Genomic DNA, 18,280 nt, shown 5'->3' with positions numbered 1-18,280 from the left:
CTGGAAGCAACAATCTCACCCAAAACAGAGCTCATGAAATAAAACCCATGTTAGCCCGCATTTGAGGTCGGCCGTGTGAAATTTTAATTAGGGTCTCACAATTTGCATTTTTTTTTAAATTTTGAGTGACACGAAATTTGCAACACTTACGCAATTTTGGACTACGCAATTTCTTGTCATTTTTGCTCACAGGAGGCTGATTTGAGCAGAAAACGTTTCCCCGACATACATTTGATGCTCAGTCACATGCCTTTTTTACGTGAGGTGCACTCTCGTGAGAAAATTCCACGCGAGGTACCAGCAAACTACATTCTGAGCAATTTGCATAATTTTGTGTCATTTTTGTAAATTTTCTCGAAAAAACACGTGATGTTGCGAGTCTCGAATTAAAAAAGACGGTGACTATCTACTGTGCGCTTCAACTCTTATCTATCCACTTTGTCCCCCCGCCACTTGTCAGGTTTACAAAGCTCTTTTTGTTCTAGTGTGATATTGATTTTGTTTTTAACACACAATCAGCCTTCCCGCGCGGGCAGGCGCTCCCAGGGGGCACTGCGGTGGCCTGAACACCGGGTGATGGTCGAAAGCAGGAACCTATTCGGATTTGGTGCCTCCTTTCCCCGTGAAAACCCAAGGGGACGAGCAGGGGGACAGAATCTAACCTGGACATCTCATTCAAGGGGCGCCTCTGGTGACATTTGACCCCCTCCCCCATACCACTCTCCTTTGTATCAGAGTACAAGGGATGGAAAGGTCTGGAAGTGAATGAAGGGATGTCCAAATGTATCGATTAGCCACTTTCTTTTGCGAACACACAATGCCGCATCAAATAGTAGGCGGGACAAAGCATACAAGAACGTAAGATTGACAGGTGGAGGCACCGCTCAGTGGCCACTTTATATGGTGATTAAACAAATTAAATAGTATGGCCTGGATACTGTAATGCACACGGTGCTGTTTACAGCTGATTCCGTAATTGTACTTCCTGTGTACACGGGCATCTACGGTAGTGGTATGCTCTGGGAAGTGGCAAAGTGGATCCTAATTCTTTCACGACAGAATCAAGTCAAGAGCACGTATTTCCAATGGCGAGACTCTTTTTCACTGACAAAATAGGTCAGTGGGATAGTGTCCCAGCTCTATAGAGCTGTGAAGGTCACAGACGCAAGTCCTGGTGGAATGTAATCTTTCAAATGGCAGTCAAATAAGTGTCACTCAAGAGCCGGTGGTTTCCGGTGTTCGGCACCTACACTTAATCATCAATACCTGCGCTTTTTATGATCACCAGTTAATGATACATACATTTATGGTAGGTACAGGGAGAGTAAGTGATTTACCCAGAATCACAGCCAAAACCTGGTTCTCCAGTAGCTCTGGCCATTATGCCACATCCTCGTCCCACTTTCGTGGTTAGCAGTTGGTTCAGCTTTAGGTGGCACTAACAGAAGAAATGGGCTGGTGCAAGCTGCCTCTTGAAGACAGCCCAGCACTTATTTTTTTTTTTACAAACCACTCCAGGAAGTTTTTTAGTCATTGTAAATTTGTCATATATATTTATATTTTTGTTTGTACATTCTGTGCTTGCTGAGTTTGATATTGTGTTCCTTTTGTCTGCGTTGTTTTGATTCTATGGCCTGCTATTTTTGTTTGTTCCATTTTTGTAACAGTTCTCTCATGTAACGTAACTGGTTCTATTGTACAGTGCTCTGACACCTTCGGGTAAAGTCCGACCTTTATAAAAATTCATTAAGTAAATAAATAAATAAATAAATCAAAATAAATAAACAGCAACACCGAGTATGAGCCCTGGAAGTCAGAGTAGATCGGATGAGTACTTATACAAATATTTTAAAATGGAAAACATTGATCGGCACTACAGCTGCTCTTCCATGTATACCACCTGGTAGTCCTGGAGGAACTGGGGCTATGAACTACTTTGCTTCCTCAGTTCTTCACGTTCGCAAACCTTTGCCGATCTTTGGTGCTTCCTGGTGCGTTGTTGGTTCATGTGAGGGTAGGGAGTTTGAAAATTAGGTGAACACCGCAGAATTCCAACAAATTTATGAAGACGTGACAAATTCGTTCACCAAGGATCTTTTTTCTGTGAGCGATTTTCGTGAAATGTACGTTTTGTCTAAATGTTTCAACTTTCACACCATGCCGTTTATCAATAAGCTATGGTCAGCGCGTTTTATGCGACAACCACATTCCTACCCGAGTTACACAAGCTCCATACCATGGGTGCTTGCAAACATTTGCCCAGGGACCACAAAGTATGGTCTGCAATGTGTCCGAGGGCCGCAATGATGCCAGCAGGGGGTATGGGTGGATCAGGGATTGTGTAAAGAGGTCTAAAAACATGTTAAAAATGGGAAAGCATTCATTTGCAGGTTAATAAATGCTTGCCTGTTTATTTAACTTTTTTTCCTGAATATTAGTGCTCAGCAACTTAACAGTAGCTTGTGGTGCTGTTCACCAGATGGGCCCCATGTAAAGAACAAGAGGACCGCAAGCGGCCCCCAGGCCGTACTTTGAGTATCACTGCTCTAGACATACATAGTTAAGAGGGGTTTTAATAGCACATTTCATAGACCCTTCTCCTCACATCAAGTGCCCATCAAAAGGAGACAATAAATCAGAGTACCAGCAATTCCAGCTCAGCTGCATAGCTAGTTGAGGCAGCTGACCTGCAAATGTTTAGTCATTGTAGTGACTACTACAGCAGCAGCTGATATAGCTCAGCTGGGCCTTGCACCTGCTGCAATTGTAATTGCAATCATATTGCATCCATAATGAGGGTTTGAAGTGCTCTACTTTGAGTAGCACACTGCTGCGCAACACAAGGTTACTGGTCAATCCAGTGGTTATTGTTGAGCACTGCGTTTAGTCATGTGCTGTCAAGAAATGTTTTTTAAAGTATTTTTGAAACTTGCAAGTCTTAGTTATAAAAGCAGTGAAACAATCTTCATTTTAATCCTCTGTGATACCCTTGAGGCAGACAAGACCTTTAGAGTCAAATCTAGACAAAGTGAAGGCAGTCATTGTTATCTCCGCAAAAGACCTTAGGATGGGTCGTGGGGAGTGTGAGCAGCCCCTAATTAGCGGAGTGCGGCCATTCCCCAGGACACAGGGGTACAACCCTGATAGCCACAGTCCGAACAAGCCGGATCAAACGTTCTACTGGCCCGGGACTGGGGCAATCAAGTTTTTCTCCATATTGTAATAATTACAACAGCAATAATAATATATACTAATAAAAATGCCACTTTTATATATATAGTGCTTCATACTGCACTTCTGTTTCCAAGCGCTTCTAAATACAGATGTTTCCAGGACTCACTCATGAGAATCAATTCACTCTTTGTGAGTTCGTAAAGTTGAGTGGGCCTTGTCGATATTTAAGCTCAGGATCTGCCCATCACTATTTGCTGTAGCAGTGAATGTTTAGCTCACTGGCCTGTCCCTCCGGCTAGAGGGACACCAATCATGCAGTTGTGAACCATGTTCTTGTGTGGACGCAATTGGATTGTGGGAAAACTATGGAGATCTTCCGAGCAGAAGGCACCAGCCAGTGCAGAGCCCTCTTGCTTAACGGCAAAGATCAGTTTCATGATTGAAGGTTACAATTCCCATTATGCATCCTATGTGCCTGCTGTCTGTGATCTCCCGGCTCAGATTCAAAATGGCTGGGTTGACATAGAAAAGCTATGCAAATCCAAATCCCCGTCAGGGAAAATTAACCCAGCATGAGTTTACCACTTAACCCTAAGCCTTTCCTCAATGGACTGACTGGCAAGCCAGTAATGGTCAAACTAAAATGGGGAATGGAATGCAAAGGGTAACTTGTATCTGTCGATGGATATATGAACATGCAGCTGGCAAACACAGAAGAATACATTGATGGGGCGTTACCTGGACATCTGGGTGAAGTCCTGATAAGCTGTAACAATGTCCTCTATATCCGAGGAGTGGAAGAGGAGGAAGAAGATAGAGAAATGAGAGAATAAAGTCTGAAGATGGTGGTTAATCTTTAGTAGATGTATCATTTATGGTTCGCTGTCTGTATGAATGTAGAATTTTGGTTTATACAATAACACTTTTTTGTAAAAAAAAAGCTATGCAAATCGCTCGGTCTTTATAGCTGCATTCTTGACTGCCGCGCCTAGGGGTAGTAGCTAACACATAAGAACCTAAGGTGGCTTACGTCTGGCTTCTTCAAAGGTTCTGCATTCCTTAGGGAGCAATGCATTCTTTTTTTCTACTTTTTTGGATTGTAAACGTATGGTTACAGATAAAAGGATCTGGTAGCAAATGTTGTTAATCAAATTTACAATTAAACAAGCCATTATGAATGAAAATAACAAAAGACAAAATGTAAAGTTTATAAGTGATAACATGAAAGGTAAAGACTTATTCTAATGAGGAAAGCAAAATTACACTTTAAATTTAAGACAGTTCGAATGCAAAATAAAAAATGAGTATATGGAATACTGACTTAAAATACTTCGAATATTTGCATATAGCACTAACCAGAAAAGGTTGATAATATAGTAATCGCTAAAGCAATTCGTTGTCATTCAGGGCACCAAAGCTGTGGAAATCACTCCCAAGTGTCGTTCTATCCACTGTGTTTTTCACTTTGTACCCCACCACGGCCCCCATTTAATAATCCCTAGTTCTTACAGTAAAGCCTGTTGGCACCGCATAATGTGAGGGGGTGGTGGGGGAGCTGTGCTAAAAGTAAAATAATTATGATTCTATGCATTTCCTTTTCTGTCACTTTAACACCTTGGTTGCTGAAGATATTCCCCTGCTGTGCTGGGCCATAATGTTAATGGGTGTGGTCATGACGAGCTCAGCTCGTCATGAGCACACGAGCACTGTGCCTCATGACGAGCTGAGCTCGTCATGAGCACCGCAGGGGTTAATACTGGCAAAAATCATGAGCCCCCGTGTGATCTGACTGCTGGACAGGTTAGTTCAACGTTGAAATGTAACCCATTACTATAATCATTTGTCCCCCAAAGTGCATTTGTCTGCCTGACTCTAACATGGCTGCTAGACAAAACACAAAACCCACAGGTATGGTATATTGGCAGAGCTTAAACAATTCAATTAATTTAACAATGCCTATTGTACTGTTTATTGCAGGTTTCTCTGTGGAATGGCAGCAGACAATCACGCCATCAACCTACAGGTCAAGACAGAGCCATCGAGTCCACCCCTGCAGATGGAGACGAGCGGCTATTTCAGCCCGAGCGGGATGTCAGACACGAGCAGCAGCTATGGCCTGTCCATCGGAGGCCAATCGCAGGGCCTGGACTCACCAACTACCCTCCTGGGCTTCTCCGACTCAGGAGACAAGCAGTTTGCGGACAGCCCCATATCGATGGAGGAGGAGTCAGCCATGCAGTGCATGCTCAGCTCACTGCCCAAGCGGCTGTGCCTGGTGTGCGGGGATACAGCATCCGGCTATCATTATGGGGTTGCCTCCTGCGAAGCATGCAAGGCTTTCTTCAAGCGAACCATTCAAGGTAAGGCCTGGATTTCTCAGATGCTTAGGGCGGTGGCGGTTTGATTCCTCTCTAAGCTCACAGCTATCAGTGGAAAGTTGGAGTGGCCTTCAGCAAGTTAAGCAATTTATCCCCTAGACCTCCTCTTAAATCAGTGTAATATTCACCAGAAATCCATTACAGCAATTTAAGTTAACCAGAAAGTAGAGGCAACCAATCCGAAGTCTCAGAGAGGCCGTAGAAGCCAATGAGTGATGTGGGGAGGCGTAAAATAGTATCGGAGAGGGGTCAAAGAAAACACTGGGCATGGATAAAAAGGCAGTGGAAAAATGAAGGAACATTAATAAACTTAGCAAGAGGGTGAATTTATTATGTATGGGCTAAAATACAATTCTCCTTGAAGCTTCTGCAAGAGTGTGTGTGGGTGGCAGGTGGGTGTATATTGATGCCAATTTAATCTGGCTAGAAACCTGAATTTTCTCCGCTACTGTCTGTGCTGTGCTCCAGCAAAATTTCAAAAGGTCGAGACGGTCTTTGGGGCAACATGGAAGACACTAGCATGGTAGCAACACCAAGTGGTATAGAGGGTTATGCATGCCCGCAGGGTGGGAATATGCCCACCACTGCAGTACGGGAGAGATGGATGTTGGAATTCTCCAGGAGAGGGCAGCAGGGAGAATTAGACATTGTGAAATAGTGGGATTACCCAAAATGGTTCTATCTATAGGTATTCGTTTTTTGCTGATTTGAAGCCAGTCCTTTCCAGTTGCAGCAATTAAATTGTGTGAGTGACCATAAATCTCCTCTGATGCCCTTTTTGGTATAAGTTTTCTTCCATCCCCTTATATGACCCTGGTGACTCCACATCTCATCACCACCTTGTCGCTAAAGAAAACAAGCACTGGCAAAGCCCATAGCTCTGGCAGTGTCAGCCTGCATTTTGACTTTGTCATAGAGTGTTTTGTTTTGTGATGAATTTTTCAAAATGATATTGTTGGGCCCTTATCAATCAAAAACAAATCTCTAAAAGCAAAAACATTTTTTGTCTCAAATACCACATATTGGCCTAGTGGTCCCTGGCACTGAAGGAAGGAACTACTTTGTGAGTGGAAGTGCTCCTTGTGAAAGGGCAGACTACTGTCACTCAGAATGAAGTAAGCGAATGGCTGATGTCTGCTCACCCACTGCCCCATACTGTATGCTGTAAAACAAATGTGAATGACATAATAACAGACCAATGGACGAAGAGAGCTGGCTGAAAGCCCCTATACATTTCAGTTTTTGTTTACAACCTATACAGCTTCTCAACATAGGGGTAGCCAGTGCTAACAAACAATCCACAAGACAGAAATTCTGCAGAAAGTCATTGAAAGGGCCAAGCCTTTAATTGTTTTCTAAAGACCACTTCATTAGGCCAGTGACACATCCGAGGTGGAAGGGAATTGCAGGGTTTGGATGCCAAGGACTGAAAAGAGCTTTTATCCGGCTTGCTTCTTCTCATCCTGGGTAGAAGGGCCAGTCTTTAGTTGGAGGGCTTCAAAGCACTAGTTGGAATATAGGTCTGAATCAGGTGTCCAAGGAAAATGGCGCCAGTGTTAGCGAAGGCACGAAAAGCAAAGCAGGGGGCCTTACATTTGATTCTCTTTTGTACAAGAAGCCAGTGAAAGTATGATAGGTGAGAAGAGATCGCCTGATGTTTGGGGATATGCGGAAGCAGGCATGCTGCTGCATCTGCATTATTTTCAGACATTTTCTTAAAGCCAGAGAGATTTCCAGAACCAATACTTTCCAATAGTCTAGGCTGGATGCAATTGTAGGTTGGACCACAGCTTTTTGGGTGGGAGACTGGCGGGCCCATAATACATTTTTGAAGCTTCCGAGGAGACCATGACAACGGAAAGACTGCTATTAATCTGGAGTTGTACGGTTAATTTGTCACCACCCAGAGGCCCAGATTTGTTACTACCAGCTTTAGGGCAGGATAAGAGCCTAAAACATCCAGTCACTAAGCAGGGGTCCAGAGATGAAGGTGGTTCCCTACTACCATCACTTCTGGATTTACGCTGTTCGGAGTCAGGCAACGAAGTCCTATCCAGCTGGCCATATCAGAAAGGCAGTTCCTTAACTGCTCCGAAATATTTCCCTTCTATGGCAACAGCGAAATTACGAGTTGGGTTTCATCCGCGTAAGTGATCAAGGTACAGCCAAATGATTCCACAATGGCAGCTAGGGCGCAGACATGAATGTTGAAAAGGGTTGGACGAAAGAAAGAACCCAGAGGCAACCCACAAGGAATTGGCAAAGCGGAAGAGCTGAATGGATTGTCTTAAACTTGAAAACATAGGCCCTTAAGAAAGGAGTCATGTTGCTCCAGGGCCTTGTTGTTAAACCCTCACCTTATGAGTCTCCATAATGACAAATTATGGGACACTGTGTCACATGCAGAGCTCAAATCGAGCACGAATATTGCTGCCAAACAGCATTGATCAAAGGCTTGTTCTAAGTTCTTCTCAAACTGCTAACAAAGCAGACTCCTTACTATGATGAGGGTGAAAACCCGACACAGAAGAGTGGAGCCGATTGTGAGATTCAAGGTAAGCAGAGAGTTGTCAATTGATATGTTTTTCTAAGATCTGCATGTTTCCACGCAAGGGGGACCTATGCCTTGGAGATTGAATGATTAAGGTGAATGGTCAGAGATGCATAGATGAAACAAGCACCATTATTATAAATGGAGTGGAGTGGGGTCTAAAGGGGAGTCCTCTTTAACTGTGTTGGCCAACACCTGAATATCCTTCAGCAGAACAGAACTAAAGGGAGACTGGCAAGGACCCAATCGATTAAGAGGGTCAGAGATACCTGGAGCTGTTGTATCCCGAGCATCAGTGGGGAAAGCGGAATAGATATCACACATTTCTTTCGAGATGAAGTGTGCCAGTGGTAGTAGTGCCCGCAGTGGCTTCGGAGGTAGAGTCTAAAATCAATGTAACAACTGTAATAATCTCACTGGGCGAGTTGGAGGCTTCAATATTTAAAGCATCGAGTGTAGAATGAGCAATCCTGATGACTTTGCTGTAAAGTTTAATTCCTTCCTTGTAATTTCTTTTGCAAATATGGTCATATTGTTTTGCCACGCCCATTCTAATTTTGCACTCCTTTTTAGGAATAAAAAGAAAGGAGCTAAACCAGGGAGCTAGCTGTTAAGTGGTTGTCTTGGATTATCCCTTGGCAGAGTTCCTCTATGCAGAACTTCGCCAAGTGATCCAAAAACTTAGCCACGCTACGCGGAGTTCCGCAAGGGGCAGAGTGCGTTAGGTCACAGTGTTTGCACTGATTTTTAGTGCCAGGTGTTTGTCCCACACTGGAAAATCAGCACGAATGGCACCATGCGCAGCACAAGAGGGGGGTGTATGTCGTTACAACGCATACTTTTACAACGCATACCTTTACAACGCATTTTTTACACCGCAACATCCATTACAACGCATTCCATTACAACGCATGCCATTACAACGAATTCTTTGAAACTACCTTTACAACGCATTCCACTACAACGCATACTACATTTACAACGCATACCATTACAACGCATACCATTACATTGCATGTATGGTAAGTATTGGATAGTGTAGGGGTAAAAATTACTATTCTAACTCCAGGGGGTGTAGCAGTAGGGTATGTGTTGCATAGTGTAGGGGTAACAATTACTATTCTAACTCCAAGGGGTGCAACAGTAGGGTAAGTATTGGATAGTGTAGGGGTAAAAATTATTATTCTAACTCCAGGGGGTGCAACAGTAGGGTAAGTGTTGGATAGTGCAGGTATGCATTGTAATGGTATGCGTTGTAATGACTGCGTTGTAATGACATGCGTTGTAGTGGTATGCGTTGTAGTGACATATGTTGTAATGGTTGCGTTGTAATGGTATGCGTTGTAATGAATGTTGCGTTGTAAAAGTTTCGTTGTAAAGGTAGTGCGTTGTAAAAGTTGCGTTGTAAGTGTCGTTTCGCCAAGAGGGGGCTGCTTCTTTTTGCCGCTCGAGTGGATTTTCTACTTGAGTGGCAGCTTCCTTAACACAAACGGATGTTTTTTCAACGTGAGCAGTCGCAATCATTCGCAACCGCCCGCATTGAGAAATCTCACTGGAAGGTGGTCTAACATTGGATTTTTCTTGCTTCCGCTCGCCAGCTTAATATTGATGAGAGCGAGCAAAGAAAAAACTCCGCTCCACTTTGCAGTGCAGAGTTCTTTGGAATTCCCCATGTTCCGCGAATTGCGGAAAACTCAGTAATCTCTGAGAATGGAGCAGAGTTCAACACCCAGGCCTATCCTGGATGTAGTTGTAAAACGAGTCAACTTATCCAAAGTAGCAGAAATGTAAGTCTTCACTGCAGAGTTCCCCTCCTCTATAGGGGTATTTAGGTGCAGGCCAAAGCTGAGATTCAAATACTGGTTGCTAGAGTCTTACTCCCAGATATTACTCCTTCCCATCTACTAACCTATAAAAAATCCCTGATATACTTTTTTAGGTAAGTTCTGATGGCTATCAAACAGACCTATTGCTAACAAAGCCTGTAGAGATTGAGGGGCTGTACAATATGGGCTTTCACACTCACAACACTATAAATACTAAATATAACCAACTGAAGTATGCCATGCACGCAAAGGCTATCGCAGGAGAAACCTTACCAAATTTGCTCATGTCTCATGTGTTACAGGACCCGTAGTGGAGGGTGGCAGTTTCCTCCACACATAAAATAATTTCAATATATAATCCTCCATAAAACGTTCCAATATAGGGCTAAATTATTAAAAATGGTTAAAGACCAACCCCCTATGTGCCTTAGATGTAACAATATTAAAGGATACTTCTTTCACACATTATTGTGTTATCACGGGATTCATACTTATTGGTTCACGTTACTGAAAGAGCTGAGCAATGTCCTAGAAAGCATAATTCTGCATAATCCCCAATTTGCACTGCTGGGTGTCCCAGGAGATATAGACCTTCTACAGGTAGAATTACAGTTTTTCCCACTTGTCATGGTGGTGGTAAAAAGGGATATTGAACAATCAGGAGGGTTTCTGGTTTTGCTGACGCAGGAAAAATGGCCACTGGGAATGGATGCATATGTGGGAGTCAAGAGAGTGGTGTATACGAATAGCGGTTGTCTCAATAAAGTTCAGAAAGTATGGATATGATGGTTAGAATTCTACAAACTTGACGCTGGATCTATGGATACCCTATGAGTCAGGCTTCTGACATTGTGTAAATATGGTCCTGAAGCCTAGATCCACATAGTAACTCTAGGGGTCACTGGAGTGGTTGGATCCCAGAGAGAAGTTTATGAACAGACGGGGTGTGGATGGTTGGCTTCCTAGGGGATGCCCCCGTATATGACCGTTCAATAAATAACATTGCACATTGTATTCCTCAATCGATATGCCAATATGTGCTACATGAGAATCTATATGTCTTCAACCTGATCCTTGTTTGCATGTAAAAATCTAGATAAAAAACTTATCCATACAGAAGGCTTCAGTCTTTAGCTTTCTTTGCCAAGCCTCTTTCAGCGACCGGCTTGAGACTTTGCCGTTCACATCTTGGTTCAACCCAATGGATTATTCTTCCCAAATGCTATTAGCTGTTTGGGTGTTTCCTTCTGCCTCTACTCCAGTACTTGCATCGAACTGCATGAGGGAATATTTCCCCACTAAGCCCTCTCTGGCTGCTCCTGTTGGCTCTCTCTCTCTCGAGTCTCATTTTAATGTGCTATTAATGCATGCATTAGCGCATTAATCTCAGACCAAGGGGCCAATACTAAGAAGTCACACAATGCAATGCAGAGAAAACAATGTGCTGCTCTGCCTTACACGGCAGAGAGAGGGCAGGGATGTGCCATATCTACTAAGGTGTGGAGCATTCCTGCTTTCTCCTTGCACTGGCAAATGTGTAGCGTCCTCGCCAGCTCGGTAGCACGTAAATGAAGCACGCCACACAAGGAGCTCAGTATTACACCTCTTTATTCTCTAAAGTGTAACCGCTAACTGACACGTACTGCACTATGAATTTTGATCAACCACACCCAATCAATTATGACACTAGACAACGGAGTCCATTAGGGCCCAGAGGGGTCCCATGCTCTATAATACACAACACTCTACAGAGCACTGAGTACAGCCTAGCACCAACGTAGGCACCCTCGCGCCATGGTGCAAGGTTACCTGTGTTACAGCCAGGATCGTTCTTACGGAGGAAGGGACACCTTCCTGCACAAACACTCTTAGGCTTTATTCCTCTTTCTATGTGTGCTGCAGAGTGCATCACGTGTAGAAAGAGGAACATAATATGGATTAATAAACATATTTATCCTCATTACGCCAACACTGATGGTCTTTCCAGGTGTTTCTGCCTTAGTGATGAGATCTGAGGTTGGGTAGTTCTCCCCACTTTATGCTAGATGGGACATGTGTCAGACCCAGCATCTTTTGGCTTGGTTTCCCCTGTCTTTTTGCTTTTGGCCTCTTGAACGTATTTTTTAGCTTTTAAATGAAAATAAACCTCAAATGTTTTCCTACAGCCCTGCTCGCTCTATAATCAAGTGTCAAACCTAAATTGAACGTACCCCTCCACACAAGGGCAAATATATAGACACACAGTCTCTCTCTCTGGACCTAGTAAGGACAGCCCTGAACCATTGTACTCCCTAAAGATACAACCCCATGTTCGCATATCGGGGTACCCTTGTTCTCCTATACTATGGTGTCTGGACTCTGGCACACTGATGACCGGTGTTAACTTGTGTGTGCTCTCTGTCTAAAATGTAATTGCATTTGGTTTCTCCATGATTAGCATTTTGATTTACCAGTAAGTCCCTCGTACAGTGCACTACATGTGCCCAGGGCTTGTAAACCTATTGCTACCAGTGGGCCTGCAGCATTGATTGTGCCACACACGAGTAGCCCTCCATTTATGTCTCAGGTCTTTCACTGCAGAGCCTGTGTGCGCAGTTTTTAACTGCCATGTCGACTTGGCAAGTGCACCTACTTGCCGGACCCAAACCTTCCCTTTTACTACACGTAAGGCACCACTAAGGCAGGCCCTAGGTAGCCCAGGGGACAGGTGCTGTTCTTTTAAAGTGGTACATGTGCTTTTAATTTTTACATGTCCTGGTAGTGAAAAGTCACTAAATTCACTTTTCACTACAACAAGGCATATCTCTCCTATAGGTTAGCATTGAAGCTGCCCTGTAGCATTTTACACGGGTATCTTCCAATTGGGAGCTGATAGATTGTGTGTGGAATCACAATTTAAAAACACATTTTTAGTGAAGATGGTTTTTAAATTGCAGGTCTGAAAATGCCACTTTTAGAAAGTTGGAATTTTCTTACTTTAACCATTTGGTGCCTCTGCCTGTCGCTCGATTACACGTCTAGGTTGGATGACAGTTGGGCTTTGTAAATTCACACTAAACTGTCACACACAAAGGGAGCTGAGGTGTGCTAGGCATATCCTGATGGCCCATCATCAAGCTGGTGGGTCTTCCTGAGCTAGTGTGGTGCGAGAAGTTTACATTTGACCCTGAGTAGGGCCGTGCCTGACCCCACACAAATAACTGCATACCCCACTGTACTCTGTGTGGAGTCAGGGCCAGCAAGGGCAGGGTCTTGTGCTCTACAAAGACCCTTATTTGACGTCTTCCTAATTCAAATCACTAAATGGGCATAAGTACTGGACCTCTGACACAATGGCGCAAGGGGGCCTGCGTTACAGCCAGGATCTTTTTACGAAGGAAGGAACACTTTACTGCACCAACACAATCTTCTTAGGCTTTTTTCCTCTTTCTATGTGTTTTGCAGAGTGCATCACACGTAGAAAGAGGTAAAAAACGAGGGGGAAATAAACCTATTTCTTCCCAATATGCTTCACCTGGGAAGGCTTGTCATTTTGCCGTATTCCCAGGTTTTGTAGTCTAACTAGATCTGGGAAAGCACCAGAATCCATGGGTGGAGTGACGCATTGGCAACGCAAGGGCTTCATAAATCTGGGCCCTAACCTCTTTGCCGAAACTTGTTATTTTACTGTGCTCAAAAGTGAGAACAGTATTGCTCAACTGGACGGGGAAGGGGTGTCTTTTTTGGGCCAGGGAGGTCTCTGGCACTGAGACACTTCTAATATTTATTAGTCTCCTCACGTCAGCTCCCCCACGCTCATGCAACTCTGATGTCTGGGCCCTGGTACATCTCAGGGAACAATGCAGTCGGACAGGCGCGTGACGGCAGGGCCAGGGGTTACAGCTACATGATTAAATGCCTATTGATTAGTCTTCATAACTAACTATCCCTGCGGAGCCTGATGCTTAAAGCGACAGTACCGAACACAGAGACACTTCCTAGAAACACTGTCAATGGCGGAAACAAAACCGGCACAACTGCACACATCCGCGCCTGCATTACATCAACGCTCCCTGGCTGCACTATTTTGTGAATGAACTTGCAAAGTAACAGGGACCCCCTGATATTGGATCAAATTCCTGGGTCAGGGTAAAACAATATATGACAAGTAACAGGCCCAGGCAAAATTAGGAAAAAGGCAATAAAAACAAACAAAGCAAATGTACACTTTAAATTGCAAAATTATTCAGTTTAATACATTTTATAAAAGTAAATGCCAAAATTTGAGCAGAAAATAGGCGGGTAATGCTCTCAATCGGGTTGCTGCCCGATTGAGACGACACGCGCACACGATTCTTGACCCGTTCTCAAGTTATTCATGATATCGAACTAGTATTGAGTGCCGGTCTTTTCTGCAGCTCCTGACACCCATTTTTATCTACATTGATTTCTGTGCACCAGCAACTACAGCCGCACATATCGTCTGCTTTTTCAAGCATATTACAGTTTCTCCTTGGGTGTCGTCTATTTCCCGACCTGGTCACCCTTTAAAAGATTTATCATCAATTTCTGTCATTATATACACAGACATTTCATACATTTTGAGATATCTTATATGTGATGGTATTTCCTGATGAAGACACTCCTGTGTCGAAACGCGTCGAATGAAATCTGTCCTTTCTCTCTACACTAATTTGGATACAGTGAACACAAATGATTAATTAGCCTTGATTTTGTGTATAGAGAATTTGTAATCTTTTTAACAGTAAACATGCTTGAAATAATTTTATCCTACTTTTATAAAATGTATTAAACTGAATAATTTTGCAATTTAAAGTGTACATTTGCTTTGTTTGTTTTCATTGCCTTTTTCCTCATTTTGCCTGGGCCTGTTACTTGTCATATACTATTTTGTGAATGACGCATAATTAGCGCCTACAGCACCAGTAGTTTTTAAAATTTGCTCTATTTAACTCAGCCTGGCCCATATGTATATATATATATATCTTTTGTTTGGTAGCTCAAGTCGCGTCAGGGCTTTGGCACCTCTTTCTGCGGTGCAAACCTCCACGGCGGAGCCAAGCCGTATAATATACTTCCACCCTCTTTTTACAAGAAGAAACTGAGTCGCACTCACAAGCACTTTCCAAGTGTTCTCATTTATTTTTCAAGGTTTTAAGGTCATCGCATAATCAACGCGTTTCAGTGTCCCCTGACACCTTGATCACGGTTCATATATATATATATATATATATATATATATATATATATATATATATGATTCAGCACGAACAGAAAAACTGAACTCGCGGGGGTCAAATCCAAGACGGATTTTATTGCACACAAATTACAGGTTCAAATATATGGAAAGAAAAGGTTGCTGCTAGGTGGGGATGCACTTACAGTTAGGAATTGATGCCAGCGCAAGGGCGCGAGCTGCGAACAGAGTCCCTTTCCTGCCAGACGCATTTCGGGCCAACGCCCTCTTCAGTGGCAGCACATGTGACATGACCGCAGGCTGCAGGCACCAGTAAATACCCTCAGTAATTATGCACATGTGTAAAACCTGAAGCAATGCTTTCTGGGACTGGTGGTTCGGTAAAACCCAAGTGGGTAGCCGCCGCCATTCGCATGCAAAAAAGTGTTAAAGGGATTGCCAATGTCCCCGCAAACACTCCGCAAGTAAAGGCACCTCCTGTACCACAGAAAGCTGCCCAAGTAAGGCAGCTGTGGACCCGCAGTTGTAAGCGGTAGTGCAACCCCGCGACCTGGCAGGCCGCAAAAAATGGAAAGAAAAGGTTGCCGCTAGGTGGGGATGCACTTACAGGTAGGAATTGATGCCAGCGCAAGGGCGCGAGCTGCGAACAGAGTCCCTTTCCTGCCAGACGTGTTTCGGGCCAACGCCCTCTTCAGTGGCAGCACATGTGACATGACCGCAGGCTGCAGGCACCAGTAAATACCCTCAGTAATTATGCACAGGTGTAAAACCTGAAGCAATGCTTTCTGGGACTGGTGGTTCGGTAAAACCCAAGTGGGTCGCCGCCGCCATTTGCATGCAAAAAAACTGTTAAAGGGATTGCCAATGTCCCCGCAAGCACCCCGCAAGTAAAGGCACCTCCTGTACCACAGAAAGTTGCCCAAGTAAATCAGCTGTGGACCCGCAGTTGTAAGCGGTAGTGCAACCCCGCGACCGGGCAGGCCGCAAAAAATGGAAAGAAAAGGTTGCCGCTAGGTGGGGATGCACTTACAGGTAGGAATTGATGCCAGCGCAAGGGCGCGAGCTGCGAACAGAGTCCCTTTCCTGCCAGACGCGTTTCGGGCCAACGCCCTCTTCAGTGGCAGCACACTATATATATATATATATATATATATATATTTTTTTTTTTTTTTAAGCCAAACTTTAGCATGCAATTTATTATTGAATGCTGACTTGCAAGTCTTCTTACGATTTAAACTATGGCGGTGCTACGACCAGTAGCGGCTCCTCGAGGGGGTGCTGCGGGGCGGTGAGACGGGGTGGCAGAGGGGCAGGGTGGGGGTTAGTAAACTCCGGCAAACGGCCAAACGGAAGTAGGTAAAGAAATAAATAAATAAAACGAATTACATTGCGCACGCTGCAACGCCAAATGGCGATGCAGCACGCGCAATGTACATCATTTGATTTATTTATTACTTTACTTACCTCCTTTTGGCCGTATGCCGGAGTTTACTAACCCCCACCCTGCCCCTCTGCCGCCCGCACCTCCTTCCCGCAGCACTCCCTCGAAGAGCAGCTACTGGCTACAACACTTTTGGTGTTTCATTCATAAAAACAGCTGCAGCACTCCAGCTGTTTGTGTTCTCCAAATGAACATCTTATCTCTTTGGTGCTCATTTAGAGAAAGTAAAGACTGTGGCAGTAATACTAAGATTGAAGTAATTGTGTATCTATGCATTGTAAAAACACAGGAAATGTGTGTGTCAATGCACTCACTGAAAAATCAACCCAGTTGTTTTTTTACACACACAAACACTCACATTTAGCAAGGGTCATGGTAATACCACAGTTTTAGTAACTTTTCCACATAAATCTTAGTTAATTTATTACAAAATATTTTGATTTAACTGGAATATATAACACGTAGCACTTATTCGTAGCGGGAAACAACCTTTACAATGCAACTTTTACAACGCACTACCATTACAACAAAACTTTAACAACGCAACATCCATTACATCGCATGCCATTACAACGCAACCATTACAACGCATGACACTACAACGCATACCGCTACAACGCATGTCATTACAACGCAGTCATTACAACGCATACCATTACAATGCATACCATGACAACGCATAGTACCCTTACACTATCCAACACTTACCCTACTGTCGCACCCCCTGGAGTTAGAATAGTAATTTGTACCCCTACACTATCCAATACTTACCATACATGCAATGTAATGGTATGCGTTGTAATGGTATGCGTTGTAAAGGTAGTATGTGTTGTAATGGAATGCGTTGTAAAGGTAGTTTTTAAGAATTCGTTGTAATGGCATGCGTTGTAATGAATTTTGTGTTGTAAAAAATGCGTTGTAAAGGTATGCGTTGCAAAAGTATGCATTGTAACGTCATACATTCATTAGCAGCAGCTTTTTCCTAGTGCTAACAGTCACAATGTTCCCATACAGCATTTCCTAATGCAGTGATTTCACTGTTCCCAATCAAGAATAATTGTCTTAAACACACTGAAATCCATTTATTGCACGTTACATGATTTTGTAGACTTTAATCACTACCTAGACTATGCTTCTATGTGTACTTAGTCATAATACCATTTCTTGAAAGTTCATCAACTTTGCAAAACTTCAAAAATTAAAAAAAGAAGAAAACTCGGGGAGAGAAGAGTTTTGAGATAAAAACACAAAATGTTACTTTTTTTTTTAGGAGAAATGGGTCTACAAAAAGCGTTTTAGCATAATAAAATCAGACATTTAAAAAATATTTTTGCAAAAAAAAAATGATTACAATGTAACTTTTACAAATGTGGCAAAGACAGGTAGTTTGTAAATTTCTTATGTGTAGCGGCAAGTCGTGCCACACTTTAGCAGTGAGGAAGGAGAAGGCTCGATCGGCAGATCTGGTTTTCCAAATGTGTGGGATTTGTGCAAGGTAGGAGTCCGGACTAGCGAAGGTGTCTAGAAGGTTTGTGAAAGCAGATGCTTCAACTCATTTTTAGGCAAAAGAGGACTTCTTCAGGATTGCAAGGGGTTCTGACTACATTGGTGGTATCTCCGAAGAAGCCTGATCGTGAGCCGAATTGAACTAATTCCTTTGTCTATTCCCTCAATATGCAGTTACTGAAAAATAATTGGGAAAGGTAAGCTCAT

The 18,280-nt window shown here is 43.4% G+C and overlaps 1 protein-coding gene and 1 pseudogene across 1 annotated transcript in view; both read left to right on the top strand.

Moving 5' to 3' along the window:
• The first annotated feature begins 3,746 nt into the window (after positions 1-3,746).
• On the top strand, positions 3,747-4,007 carry LOC147691946 (small nuclear ribonucleoprotein F pseudogene; annotated as a pseudogene).
• A 1,151-nt stretch (positions 4,008-5,158) lies between these two features.
• The window catches only part of LOC147691945 (estrogen-related receptor gamma-like), a 161,825-nt gene continuing 148,703 nt past the window's right edge, over positions 5,159-18,280 (top strand). The window contains exon 1 of the mRNA XM_086936707.1: positions 5,159-5,534. Within this exon, the coding sequence (XP_086792833.1) occupies positions 5,165-5,534 (370 nt within the window). The 5' untranslated portion in view covers positions 5,159-5,164. The remainder of the gene's footprint in view (positions 5,535-18,280) is intronic.

This window comes from Lissotriton vulgaris, chromosome 9 (assembly GCF_964263255.1).
Source record: "Lissotriton vulgaris chromosome 9, aLisVul1.2, whole genome shotgun sequence".
In the NCBI taxonomy this organism is placed as follows: Eukaryota; Metazoa; Chordata; class Amphibia; order Caudata; family Salamandridae; genus Lissotriton; species Lissotriton vulgaris.
The sequence above is the reverse complement of the archived record's forward strand: the minus strand, read 5'-3'. Positions and strand labels throughout refer to the sequence as shown.